We start from the raw sequence: 14,117 nt of genomic DNA, 5'->3' as shown, positions 1-14,117 counted from the left end.
GTTGAAATACATTGATTCTTTTAAGTTTCTAAGATGCAATAGGCTGTAGAGAAGATTATAACCATTTAATTTTCGGCCATACTTTTCATAAAGAACCATCTGCAAGTTTCTGATAGCAAGAAAGATAACTAAACCAGCAATGGTGATGGCCAAGTGCCTGTAGTTCCAGCTACTCAAGAGGCTGAGGGCAGGACACCTGGTTGAGCACATGGATTCAAGATCACTGTGGACAACACTGTCCTACTTTTGCCAACATAAAAAATTTTTAAAGTGACTGTATGATTCCATTTTCTCAGATGTAAGTGATTGTTTCTTCTTATTGTTCATAGTATGTTGACTCCGTTGTCTATCATCATCATACTCAACTCTACATAAGTCATAACCTATCACATTATCCTAGCTACACATCCATGTAAGGGTCAGATGTAGCTCTCATGCTTGCTCATTATTTGACTTCTAACTTTACACAGTATTTTCTGACAAAACCAGATTTGGGACTAATTTAGAGTATTCCATGATTACTCATCCAGCAGCTACATAAAAAGCAGGTATGCGGGCTCAAGCCTGTAATCCTAACTATTCAGAAGGCTAAGATCTGAGGATCACAGCTAAAAGCCACCTGAGCAGGAAAGGCTATGAGATTCTTATCTCCACTTAAGTCACAGAAAACCAGAAATAGTGCTGTAGCTGAAAGTGGTAGAGCACTAGCCTTGAGTAAAAAAGCTCAGGGAGAGTACCCAGGTCATGAGGTCAGGAGCTCAAGCTCACAACTGAACGAAAAAAAAAAAAAGTGTTCATATAGCTTTATTTTATCTATCATAAATAATCAATTCAAGCCCAATCCCTGTTCCTAAAAATTCTGATTTAATTGGTCTGTGATGTATTAGGATTTTTTTCCCCAAATATCCCAGATGACTAGAATGTATTGAAGCTGGAAAGTGAATAAAATAAATATGGATATATATTCAACAAAAATCTGCCTTTTGTAAATCTGAAAACAATTCTGATTATTTTTTATACTGAAAATACTGCTAAGGTCAGGCACAGTAGATCATACTTGTAATCCCAATACTTGGGAGGCTAAGGTAGGAGGATCACAAAGTCAAGGCCAGCCTGAGCTCATAAAAATGGAAGGGCAGTTGGAGGCATTGTTCCATTGATAGAGGGCCAGCCAGTGAACAAAAGGGTTATGTATAAAGTTTGAGTCCTGGTCCTAGACAAAAAAAAAAAAAAAAGGTGGGGGGAAGAAAGAAGGAAGGAGAGAACAAAGAAGGGAAGAAAGGAAGAAAGAAATGCAGAGGGAGATGAATAAAAAGAAGGATGGGAGGGGGGAGGAAACATCAATTGTACCACGAATATACAACAAATCCCAAAGATAGGTAACTGTATGCAAGTTCCACAGTCCAAATATTAAGAGGAGCAAACAGTAGCAAGTGATGCCTATAGACAGTTAATGGTGACCCAGCACTCAGGAAGCAGAACCAGAAGGATCATGAGTTTGAGCCAGCCTAGACTACATACCTGTCTCTAGGGGAGGAAGGGCAGTCTTGAAAGGTAAGCACTAAAGAAGTGTATCATAGGTGGTTTACACCTGTAATCCTAGCTTCTCAAGAGGCTGAGATCTGAAGATCTAGGTTCAAAGGCAGCCCAGGAAGGAAAGCTAGGGAAACTCTTATCTCAAAAGAGCCACAAGAGGAGCTGTGGCTCAAGTGGTAGAGTTCTAACTGGAGCAAAAAACCTCAGGGACAGTGCCCGGGCCTTCAGTTAAAACCAAGAAAGGCACATACATACACACAAAAAAAGTCAGGAAATTGTTTGGGGGAGAGAATATTGACCTAGGTAGACAGGAAATTCTTTATACAGTGTTTCTTTGGGGGTGGTGAGGGGAAGTGATAAAAATGTTCTGACTATACACTAAAAATCACCAGATTATGTATGTGTGCATATATACATATTAGGATGAAAGGAGCATGTGGTTGACACATCTGTCATCTTTTGATCACCAAACTTGATTTGGTTAGCTAGGCAAATATCTTCATCCCTTCCCCAACACCCCAGGTAAGCTGCATGCTTGAGTAAAGAGGGCAGCCAGGGGCTGGGAGTTTGGCTTGCCTAGCATGCACAAAGACCGGGGTTTGATTCCTTGGTACCACCACATAGACAGAAAAAAGCCAGAAATGGTGCTATGGCTCAAGGGGTAGAGCTCTAGCCTTGAGAAAGCTGAAGGACAGTGTTTAGTCCCTGAGTTCAAGGCCTGGGACTGGCAAAAAATAAGGGCAACCTCCCCCTAACAACCCCACATCTTCAGTCAAGAGTGTACAAGTAGCTTAAACATGACATTTGAAATATGATGTAAAAATCAATGTTAATAAATTCTTTAATAAAGTTTCTCAATAAAAAAAGTATACAAGTAGCTATACTCCCCTACTAAAATTTCCAAACAAGCTCTCAAGAAAACCATTTCAGTCTGGCAGGCCTACAAAATGAGAATAAGAGACATAACAATAAATATAAGATGTGCCAGGGTCATTTAATCAAGGCTTCCAAATACTTAAAGTACATGAAAATTTATGTCCATTATTTATATACAAAAGACAAAAATATTGTCTGTTAGTATGCACCACTAGTACCAACTTACAAAAATTATCTTGTCTGGTTCCTGTGGCTCACATCTATAACCCTACTCAGGATGTCGAGATCTGAGGATCTCAGTTCAAAGCCAGCCTATGCATGAAAGTCCATGAGACTCTTCTCCAATTAACCACCAGAAAAACAGAAGTGGCACTGTAGCTCAAAGTTGTAGAGCACTAGCCTTGAGCTTCAGCTCAGGGACAGCTCAAGGCCCAGAGTTCAAGCCCCATGACCAACCAAAAAAAAAAAATTGTCTTTTGGATATAATGGATATAAATTAGTGGACATAAATAGTATAATTACTTTATTCTAAAAGCCGCATAGTACAACAGTTTAACTTATTTTGAGGACATTTGCTTGAGAAGTGGAACATTCAGGTAAATGGGACAATTGGTCATTTAGAATTTAGTGTATCTTCCAATATAAGTGACTATCATGAGGAAATTCAAGAAGGATGTTACTATAAGACGGTATCTTTCTTCCACTTACTACTATATTTTTCACAAAAGGTTTTATGAGCTTCACTCACGTACAAATCATTATCAGGACTCATGTCATGGCAAAGCCACTGGTATTTAAAACAAGTACTTCAGAGGTCCTGAGGATAGAGCTGTGAGAGTCATTGAGTCACAAGTAGGCCAGGCAGCTCTGTAGCTGCTTCTGTGTAAGAATACAAAAGAAGGCTGGGAGTTTGGCCTAGTGGTTAAAGTGCTTGCCTAGCATGCATGAAGACCCGGGTTCGATTCCTGGGTACCACATACATAGAAAAAAAGCCGGAAGTGGTGCTGAGGCTCAAGTGGTAGAGCTCTAGCCTTGAGAAAGTTCAAGGACAGTGCTCAGGCCCTGAGCTCAAGCCCAGGACTGGCAAAAAAAAAAAAATACAAAAGGGCTGTCATGACAAGATAGTCACAGAATCTACCAGCACCTTGATCCGGGCCTTTCCAACCCCTAGAACTGTGAAAGTAAGTACTCTTGCTCACACCACAGAATCCATAGTATTATGTCAGGCCAAATTAACACATCCCTTTTTTGATAATTGGATTTCGACATCCTATATATAGGGACATAAATTCAAAATGGAATTTATATTTATTTTTTAAGAATATAAATTCACAGTGGAATTTATATTTAAAAAAAAAAAAAGAAAATCAGAAGCCAGGTGCCGGTGGTTCATGCCTGTAATCCTAGCTATTCATGAGGTTCAAAGCCAGCCCAGGCAGGAAAGTCTATGAGACTCTTATCTCTAATTAACATAGTTGATTCTCAGTAACTTTTATTATGAATTATAACTTTTATTATGAATGTGTTGGATGTCAGAGAAAATCATCCCTTCAACACTGAAGGATTAAACTAGGTCAGGTTTGATCCATTCACAGGGTGGTGGCTCACACCTATAATCCTAGCTACTCAGGAGGCTGAGATCTGAGGATCAAGGTTCAAAGCCAGCCCGGGCACAAAAGGACCTGAGACTCTTATCTCCAGTTAACCTCCAGAAAATGGAAGTGGAGCTTTGGCTCAAGGGTAGGGTGGTAGCCTTGAGCTGAAGAGCTCAGGGACAGTGCCCAGGCAAGTTCAAGCCCATGACCCACAAAAAAAAAAAAAAAAAAAAAAAATTGATCCATTTAAGCTACCACCCTATTTCTTTGCTTTAGAAGAAAACTCATTCCTTCTCTCTCACATAGCTTGAGATGATAAGCACATACCAGTACACCCAACTATGGATTGAGAAGGGGATCTCATGAACTCTTCTGTCTGAGCTGGCATCCCATTTCTCAAGTAATTAGGATTAGAGACATGAGCCAGTAGTTCCAAACTTCTTTCCTGACCTTTTAATGTTAGAAGGCCCACCAGCACTCTCTCTTATATTTACCCTATTCTCTATTCATATCCTAGGTGGTTTCTTCCAGCCTTGCAGCATTAAATGCCAATGACAACTTTCAGATTTATATCTGGAACCTGGGCCTTTCCCTGACCTCCAAACTCAACTCTTAAATCATTTTGTACTTAATTGTTTAAAAAACAAGAGCTCACAATCCTCCTGGACCCTAGACCATCTCTCATATTACTCTTCCCATAGGCATCCCTATTTCCTTTAATGACAGTGGTGTCCTTAATTGCCAGAACAAAAATTTAGAATTATTCATGACTCTTTTCTTTCATAATCAATGAGCAAATTCTGTACTTTCAAAATTTATTTACAGAGGGTCAGGAGTTTGGCCTAGTGGCAGAGTGCTTGCCTAGCATGCACAAAGCCAGGAGTGCAATTCCTCGGTACTACATACATAGAAAAAGCTGGAAGTGGTGCTGTAGATCAAGTGTGGTAGAGCTCTAGCTTTGAGAAAGCCCAAGGACAGCACTCAGGCCCTGAGCTCAAGTCCTAGGTTAGGGACTTTGGAATACACTGAAACTACATGAAAAGAAGCAGAAGCCCAGTGCTAGTGGTTTATACCTACAATCCTAGCTACTCAGGAGGCTGAGATATGATCACAGTTCAAAGCCAACTCAAAATTCATTTACAAATTTGACTCTTCTTTATCACCTCCCCTGCTACTACTCTCTTCAAGACACCATCCAGGATTAATGGCTACCATTCATTTCTTTCTTTCAAATGCTCCACTGAAGTTAGGACAACCAGAGTGATGGAACCCTGCCATCTTCAGAGTTGACAGCGCATTCTTAATTGCTACCTCTTACTTTTTATTATCCTCCTGTCCACCATCCACTTGTTCTGCTCCAGCCACAATGAATCCTTGCTATTCTCAAATACACCAGACATGTTCCCATCTCAGGGTATGTACACCTATAATTTTTTAATTGAGTCTAGTCAATTAAAACAAATACAAATGTGGCATACTATAACTCATTTTAAATAAAACCTACAATCATGATCTATCTGTTCCGAATATATGTTCTCTCAGGTATTTTATCCGGGCTTCCTTTTTGGACATTGCCATAGAGTTCCATTCAAAATGAGGGATCTGGAAAATAAATAATATAGTTTGAATCCAAGTTTTAAAGCAGCTACAAAAAAATAACAGGAACAAACAACAACAAGGCTAGTGCTCTGCCACTTGAGCCACAGTGCCACTTCTGGCTTTTTCTGTATGTGGTACCAGGGAATTGAACCCACAGCTTCATGCATGCTAGGTGGGCACTCTACCACTAGGCTACACTCCAAGGTCTCAACAGATTTTTCAAAAGACAATAAAACAAATGAGGATTTTTTTTCTTATTCTATTAAGAACAAAAAGATATCTGTTTCAGAGGTATTTTAAAGTAGCCCATTTTAACATTAAAAATGACAATTCTTAGATCTTCAAGTTGAGGCCAAGTATATAGTCAATGTTTGGGCTTTTTGTCTGGTTCAACTCTCATTTTTTCTGCCATAGTGGGGTTTTAAATTTGGCCTAATGATTGCTAGGCAATGGCTCTACTACCTGAGCCATGCCTCCAGCCCTTTCTGTTTCAGTTACTTTTTGAGTAGAGTCTTAGTTTTTTGCCCTGGGAAGGCTTCAGACTGTAATCTTCCCATCTATGGCTTTCCAAGAAGCTGGGATAGTACCATTTACTGAGGTAGGACAGTCTTTTTAATGTTTTTCCCAGGCTGGTCTCAAACTGTGATCTACCTGATCTCTATCTTTCCAGAATCCAGGATTGCGGGAAGGAATGAGACACCATGACAGTCCTTGTCTGCTTTCTTTTTTATTTTCTTTTTTGAGACAGTCTTAAAATGTAGCCCTGGCTGGCTTCAAATGTTTGTTCCTCTTGCCTCAGTCTCCCCAGTGCCTGTACCACTGCACCTAATTGTCAGATTTTCTATAGGCTGAGTTATATATTTCATACCTGAATGACGTGATAGCCCAAAATTTCCAGATGTCGTTTTTTCATAGCAGATTTTCCTTTTATGTGAGGGATATTTTTACAAAAAGCTCTTGAATCCAGAAACTCAAAAGCAATCCTAAATAAGATTTTAAAAATAAGCATTTACTTCTAAAAGCAAACATGAGAAAATGTATAATTACAAGCCTTTCAGGAATAAGAATGCACCTTTTTTTTTCTTTTCATTTCTTTTCTTTCTTTCTTTTTTTGTTGGGAAAAGTATGTGGATTTAATTTAGAGCCTCATTCCTGCCTAGCAGCTTCTCTACCATTTGCACCACATCTCCGGTCCCTTTTTGTATTGATTATTTCCAAGGTAGTCTTGCTTCTTGCCCATGATCATTCCTGGGCTATGATCTGCTTTCCTGGGGTTGCTAAGGATAAAAGGTGTGCACCACGCTGCCCAGCCATTGTGTTTCTCCTATAACTGGTTAACTCATATATCAGACATTTGCCTAATTTAGATGGAGTCTAAGGAACTTTTATACCCAGGCTACCCTCAATCCACTATTTCCATCTCTGCCTCCCAAGTAACTAGGAATATGGGCTTGAGCCATGCACCTGGCTATGAATGCATCTTTATAAGCTAAATTTTTTAAAAAGCCAAACAAATATATAAATGAGTGCACCTAATTATTTCCTTCCTTTCTTCCTTCCTTTTTGTCAGTCATGGGGCTTGAACTCTGGGCCTGGGTGCTGACCCTGAGCTCTTCAGCTTGAGGCTAGTGCTCTACTACTTTGAGCCACAGCACTACTTCCAGTTTTTCTGATGGCTAATTGGAGATAAGAGTCTCATGTACTTTTGTGCCGGGCTGGCTTTGAATTGTGATCCTCAAATCTCAGCCTCCTAAGTAGCTGGGATTACAGGCATGAGACACTGGCATCCAGCTGCACCAAATTATTTTCTACTGAAAAAAATAGCGATCACACCAATTTATTTAAAACAAATTATAGTAAACCATCTCCCTACTTTCATTTGATTCTTTGTCTAAAAACATACATGTGTTCTCCACATAACAGATTTACACATAGAGATAAAGCAACACAGCATTAAGTCAACTGGGAACATATGTGGTACACAACCAATGCACACTAGAAGATGGCTAAGGGATATCAGAGAGTAGAGGTTTGGGAACAAAAAGGAAGATAACAGGATTTCCTTCTACCAGAGGACAAGCAGGTAAGCACTTCAAATGGAGAAGCTGCTAGGCTTTGGACAGGTAAAGGTGAATAATGAGTCAGGAGGCAGAGAGAAGGCTAAAATACACAAGCAGACTTCATGAGCTCTATAATAACTAAGCTCCTTAATAACTAAGGTCATAACCAAATGCCAGATTTAATAGTTAAATAAAACCTGAAACTGAGAGATCAATTACCTTTCAGCTCCTGGTGGAAGCTCTGATCCAACAATTTGGGTACTTAGTTCCCAGTATTTGCCTGGTAGTTTCTCCATTGTTACATTACGGTTTCCATAAGGAAGAGGTCTTTTTCTTTTATCCAAGATACACTCAAAACCTTAAAGAATAGAAAACTGATGTTCTTTTTTGTTGGTGATGGTGGTGGTAGGGCTTAAACTCAGGGCGCTGTCCCTGAGCTCTTTCACTCAAGGCTAGCGCTGTACAACTTTGAGCTTCCAGTTCTAGTGGTTAATTGGAGATCAGAATCTGATGGACCTTCCTGCCCCAGACTGGCTTTGAACTGTGATTCTCAGATCTCAGCCTCCTGAGTAGCTAAGATTACAGGCGTGAGCCACCTGTGCCTGGACAATTAATACATTCTTATAGGAAAAAACTTGAGACAAAAATATGTATGTACACATATACACACACATACACATACACACACACACACACACACACACACATAAAAAAAGATTAACCTCCTCAGTTATCCAACTTATTTTGTAAGATCTGGTCCATTGATACCTGTCCTTGAAAATCAATCAGTAAAATCTTACCAATGAGCATTCATAAACAATGAATATATGAAAATAACTATACCATTTAATATCATATTTTAAAATTTTCTTTTTAGCTTAGTTTGGTGGCTCACACCTGTAATTCTAGCTACCAAGAAGTCTGAGATCTGAGGATCATAGTAAAAAGTATCTGGGCAAAAAAGTCCATGATACTCTAATCTGCAATTAACTACCAAACGGCCAGAATAGTGCTGTGGCTCAAAATGGTAAAGTACTCGGTTGGGGCACAAAAGCTCAGGAATAGCATTGAGGGTCAGAGTTCAAGCCCCAAGTCTGGCAGCCAAAAAAGAAAAATATTAGTTTAAGCCTGATGTGGTAGCACCCAGCTATAACTGCAGAACTTGGGAAGTTGAGGTCTCCAGTTTGGGTTAGCTTGGTCTACACTGTGAGACTGTCTCCAAAAAAAAAAAAAAAAAGTCTAGCTTTAATATTTTCATATATCTTGATAACAGTTGGAGGAAGCTAAAACTATCAAAAGCAAAGATTTAAGCATGTTTATTTTGTACATAAACTAACAAAATTTTTTTGCTGCAATAGTTTTCATATTTTGTGGGGTTTTAAATTTTAATCTAATTTTTTTACCAAAACACATTAGAATGCATGTGTGTCTTGTTGTAATGATTCTATACATGTGTACAGTGTACTCTGATCAAGTTCATCCCTTTGTTTATTCTTTCCCTCCTCCCCCTTTTTCACACAATTTAATAGGCTTAATTATGGTGTCTTTATATATAATTCAGTCATAGCACAGTCCTGTAGACATTAAAAACTATGTTCAATAAATGTATTTGTTGGTGTACAAAATATTAACAAAGTCTGCCAGGCACCAGTGGTTCACGCCTATAATCCTAGCTACTCAGGAGGCTGAGACCATGAATGATCATGGTTCAAAGCCAGCCTGGGCAGGAAAGTCCGTGAGACTCTTATCTTCAATAAATAACTCAGAAAGGGTCAGAAGTGGTACTGTGACTCAACTGGCAGAGCATAGCCTTGAGCACAAAGAAGCTCAGGGATGGTATCCAGGTCCTGATTTCAAACCATAGGACTGGCAAAGTAGTTTCAAAGTGCTATAACCTGAATGCTCCCTCCCTAAATTCACATATTGAATCTTAATCACCAGTGTGCTGGTTGTAAAAGGTCAGGCCTTTAGGAGGTGACTAAGTTGTGAGGGCAGAGCCCCTAATATTAGCATTAGCAATCTGATTTAAAAAAAAAAAAAAAAAGTTGAAGGGTACACACTAGCCCTCTTTCCCCTCTGCCACACAGGATACAATGCTTAAAATGCCATATGGGAAACAGACACAGGACTTACACAACAAACAACCTGATGACCACAGGCTAGAGATAGAAATCTGGATGTTGCATATGCTAAGCAAGCACTCTACCACTCATCTTTCCCCATAAGTATATTTTTGGTTTTAATAGTCTAAGCAATGCTTCAGACCTATAGCTTTTTTTGGGGGGGGGGGGGCAGTCCTAGGCTTGAGCTCAGGGCCTGAGCACTGTCCTTGGACTTTAAGGCTAGAGCTCTACCACTTGAGCCTCAGGACCACTTCTGGCTTTTTTCTATGTACGTGATACTAAGGAATCGAACCTGGGTCTTTGTGCATGCTAGGCAAGCACTCTACCACTAGGCTAAACTCCTGGCCCTGAACCTATAGTTTTTTGTTGCTACTGCTGTTTTGATTTTTTCCCTTAGATTAAACCCAGTGTGTTGAACATACTAAGCAAGCATCTTACCACAACCTACACCCAGGACCTAATCCACAGTTCTTAATCACAACTAATTAATTAACTAACCATGATTAAGAACTGTATGTTGTTTTAGCCATACCATATTCCTGTACACAAACAGGCCAATTAAATCTTAATTTTAAAGGTTTATACATATTTCACATAACAATAATGCTCACAAAAATGAGAATTAGCATATATGAATTGCAATTCTGATAGGCCTGGGATTTAATAATCCTACTTTAAGTACTAATTACATGTATTACTTTAGGACAAGTTATTTTCTGTGCTTTTGTCTTCTTTTTACTCTCCTGTATTTTCTATATACAATGAATATGTATTGGTTCTAGCATAAAAGATAACAAAACAATGTACTGCTCTAATTTTGTCTGGGAATTTTATAGCAATTTTTAAAATAAATTTTAAACTTTTCTTTTTAAAATTCAAATTGATTAGACGAGTCTATTCAAGTTAGTCTGGTCATCTGAAAGCAACCAATTATCTACTAACAACTTACCAATTGTGTAGTAGTAAGGAGAAAGAATGGAAGCTTTCACATAATTGACTCCTCCTAGTATGTCTGCTAACATTCTGTAAATCTCTTGTTGTGCTGAATTCATATTGCCAATATCTTCAAGAAAGGAGAAATAATTAGTCTACTGAATGTTTTTTGAATGATGATCATTCTAATTCTACAAACTGAAAAATGAAGATTGCTAATCCCCATTAGTGCTTCAGTGTAATACTATATGTAAAGCACTAAATTTAGCAAAAGACAAGTGTTTGCTCTCAAAAAGAAGGTTTAATATGCTAATTAGGGTATTCCAGCTGTGGGACTAATCCCAGCAAGTAGGCACCTAGATAAGAGGGACAACCTAGGTCAAAGAAAGAAAGAAGGAAACAAAGAAAGAAAAAAACAGACAAAGAGTAGAGGGGGTGAGGGGAGGGAGAAAGAGAGAGGAAAGAGGGAGGGAAGGGAGACAGAGAGAAAAAAACAGAAAAATAGACAGACAGAGAAAGAGCAGGGGGCGATGAAGGGAGGGAGAGAGAAAGAGGAGAGGGAAGGAAGAGAGAGAGAGAGAGAGGAAAGGAGGAGGGAGAGGGAGAGGGGAGAGATGGAGAGAGGGAGGGAGGAGGAGAGAGGGAGAGAGGGAGAGAGAAAAAGAGAAAAGAAATTCCTATAACCCAAATCCTACCTAAAAATTTCAACAGGGCATGGATCTCTGGGAAACAATGTTTATACTTAGGTCTAATAATTTATTTTAGAATTAAACTCTTTCTTGCTAAAAAGAAAAGTCAAACCTTTATTAAAATATTGTTGGCAAAAACGTTCATGAAACCATGGAACTTCCAATTCAGGGCACTCAAGGCAGACTGCTCTATTTAACTCCATTAGACGAAACTGGGCCTTTGTCCGTAGAGATGAACCTAAAACTAAAATTAAAAATAAAATAATAAGGATGTAGGTAACTTAGAAATAGCAAAGACAACTTTTTTTTTCCAGTCTGGGGCTTGAATTTAGGGCCTGGGCACTGCCCCCTGGACTTTCTCAAGGCTAGATAGAGCTCTATCACTTGAGCCACAACACCACTTTCAGCTTTTTCTATATATGTGATACCAAGGAATCAAACCCAGGGCTTTGTGCATGCTAGGCAAGCACCTTACCACTAGGCATGCTCCCGGCCCCAAAGACATTGATCCCCAGTTTGGCTTAATATTTTAATATTCAAATTATAAAATCACTTTTTTTTAACCAGTCCTGGGGCTTGCACTGTACTTGGGTTTTTCCTCAAGGCTAGAGCTCTGCCACTAGAGCCACAGCACCACTTCTATGATAGCAAGGAATTGAACCCGGGTCTTCATGCATGCTAGGCAAGCACTCTACCACTAGGCCAAATTCCTGGCCAAAAATCACTTTTCATGTACATAAATGCTTTACATTTTGAAATTAATACATTAAGTAGTATAGTTAAAACCAACTTTTTACACTATTTCTAATGAATTATATGAGTTGTAAAACTACTATGCTTTTAAAAACTGAGGATATAGCAAAGTACCTGCCTAGCAAGCATAAGGTCTTAAGATCAAGCCCTATCATGACAAAAGAAAGCAAAATGGCTGGGAATGTGGTTTAGTGGTAGAGTACTTGCCTAGCATACATGAAGCCCTGGGTTCAAGATCAAGCCAAAACTAGCAAAAACAACAACAACAAACGTAGGCTAGAGGCATTGATCAAGTAGCAGAGTGTAGACCAATGACAAGCAAGCCAAGCATGAAAAGAAGGCCAAGACTCCTGAGTTCAAGCTCTGATACCAGCAAAAAAAAAAAAAAACCCAGTGCTGGTATACATGCATATATGAGAGACAAGTATTCTTATCACTAAACTATATTCCTCCAGCCAATCATGATACACTGTTATGAAGAGGGAAAAAAAAGGTACACTGGGTGACAGTGGCTCATACCTATCCAAGAGACTGAGATGTGAAGATAAGCCAGCCCCGGCAGGAAAGTCTACAGGTGCTTATCATCAATAAATTCAGAAGTGTTGCTGTGGCTCAAATGGGAGAGCACTAGCATTGAGTAAAAGAAGCTCAGGGACCACGCCAAGCCCTGAGTTCAAGCCCTGGGACTAACAAAGCAAAATAAAAGTTACTAGCATGTAAGTCCTTAAGATAAGGAGAACTGGGGCCAGGAGTGCAGCCTAATGGTAATGCTTGCCTACCATGCAGCATGCCCTAGATTCGATTCCTTGGTACCACATACACAGAAAAATCTGGAAATGATGCTGTGGCTCAAGTGGTAGAGCACTGGCTTTGGAAAACTCAAAGCACTGGCTTTGGAAAACTCAAGGACAGTGTTGAAGGCCTGAGTTCAAGCCCTAGCACTGTCAAAAAAAAAAATATATATATAATATATATAGATAGATATAGATACATAAAGAGAGAGAGAGAGAGAGGGAGAGAGAGAGAGAGAAAGGGAACTGAACCTTGGTTATAAAATATTTAAAAAAAATAAAACATAGGGCCAGGAGTTTGGCCTAGTTGTTAAAGTGCTTGCCTAGCATGCACGAAGACCCAGGTTTGATTCCTTGGTGCCACATACATACAAAAAAGCCGGAAGTGGTGCTGAGGCTCAAGTGGTAGAGCTCTAGCCTTCAGAAAGTCCAAGGACAGTGCTCAGGCCCTGAGTTCAGGCCCAGGACTGGAAAATAAATAAATAAATAAAAAATAAAACATAGATACCTACTTTCAAGTTGAGAATCGAATCTGGCTAAAAATTTGATATTAAAAATTGTCTTCAGCAGTTCTTCTGGAAAATATCCAAGACTGGACAAAGACAAACCAAGAAATACTAATACAAGAGGATCCAATATACCTAAAAAACAAAATTACAAAAAATTTATAATGTACCAATATCTCATAAACATCATTAAAATATTTGATCACGTAAGTTTTGGGGTTTTTTTTTTTAAAGAATGATAAAAACCAAGCACTGACAATGTTATAAATGAGAATAGTAGCTAAGAGACTAATTTTATTGGGTAAAGAATAAGAGAGGAGACAGAAAAAAAGGCACAACACTTTATCTGAGTGCTGACTATCTGAGTGGATCAATTCATGTAAACTACAACTGTCATTCTAATGTAAAACAAATGCTACTGATACTACTATGCTATTAAAGTTTGTTTTAGGAATGGGAGTTTGACCTAGTCATGATGAGTGCTTGCCTAGCATACACAAAGACCATAGTTCAATTCCTGGGTTCCACATACATAGAAAAAGCCATTAGTGGTGCTATGGGTCAAGTAGTAGAGCTTTAGCCTTGAGAAAGCCCAAGAACAGTGCTCAGGCCCCAGGACTGGCAAAATAAAAAATTTTAAAAGTGTGTTTTTTAAT

The 14,117-nt window shown here is 39.0% G+C and overlaps 1 protein-coding gene across 2 annotated transcripts in view; it reads right to left on the bottom strand.

Moving 5' to 3' along the window:
* Window positions 1–3,791: 3,791 nt before the first annotated feature.
* The window catches only part of Fastkd1 (FASTK mitochondrial RNA regulator 1), a 33,003-nt gene continuing 22,677 nt past the window's right edge, over window positions 3,792–14,117 (bottom strand). For both annotated transcript variants that reach the window (XM_090342688.1, XM_090342689.1), the window contains 6 exons: window positions 13,468–13,596; window positions 11,524–11,655; window positions 10,739–10,852; window positions 7,886–8,024; window positions 6,475–6,589; window positions 3,792–5,609 (listed from right to left, as the gene is read on the bottom strand). In XM_090342688.1, coding sequence (XP_090198814.1) covers window positions 5,514–5,609; window positions 6,475–6,589; window positions 7,886–8,024; window positions 10,739–10,852; window positions 11,524–11,655; window positions 13,468–13,596 — 725 coding nt within the window. In that variant the 3' untranslated portion in view covers window positions 3,792–5,513. The remainder of the gene's footprint in view (window positions 5,610–6,474; window positions 6,590–7,885; window positions 8,025–10,738; window positions 10,853–11,523; window positions 11,656–13,467; window positions 13,597–14,117) is intronic.

Source organism: Megascapheus bottae, chromosome 12 (genome assembly GCF_031878675.1).
Source record: "Megascapheus bottae isolate mThoBot1 chromosome 12, mThoBot2.hap1, whole genome shotgun sequence".
Lineage (NCBI taxonomy): Eukaryota > Metazoa > Chordata > Mammalia > Rodentia > Geomyidae > Megascapheus > Megascapheus bottae.
Note: the sequence above shows the minus strand (reverse complement) of the source record. Positions and strands in the feature narration are given on the sequence as shown.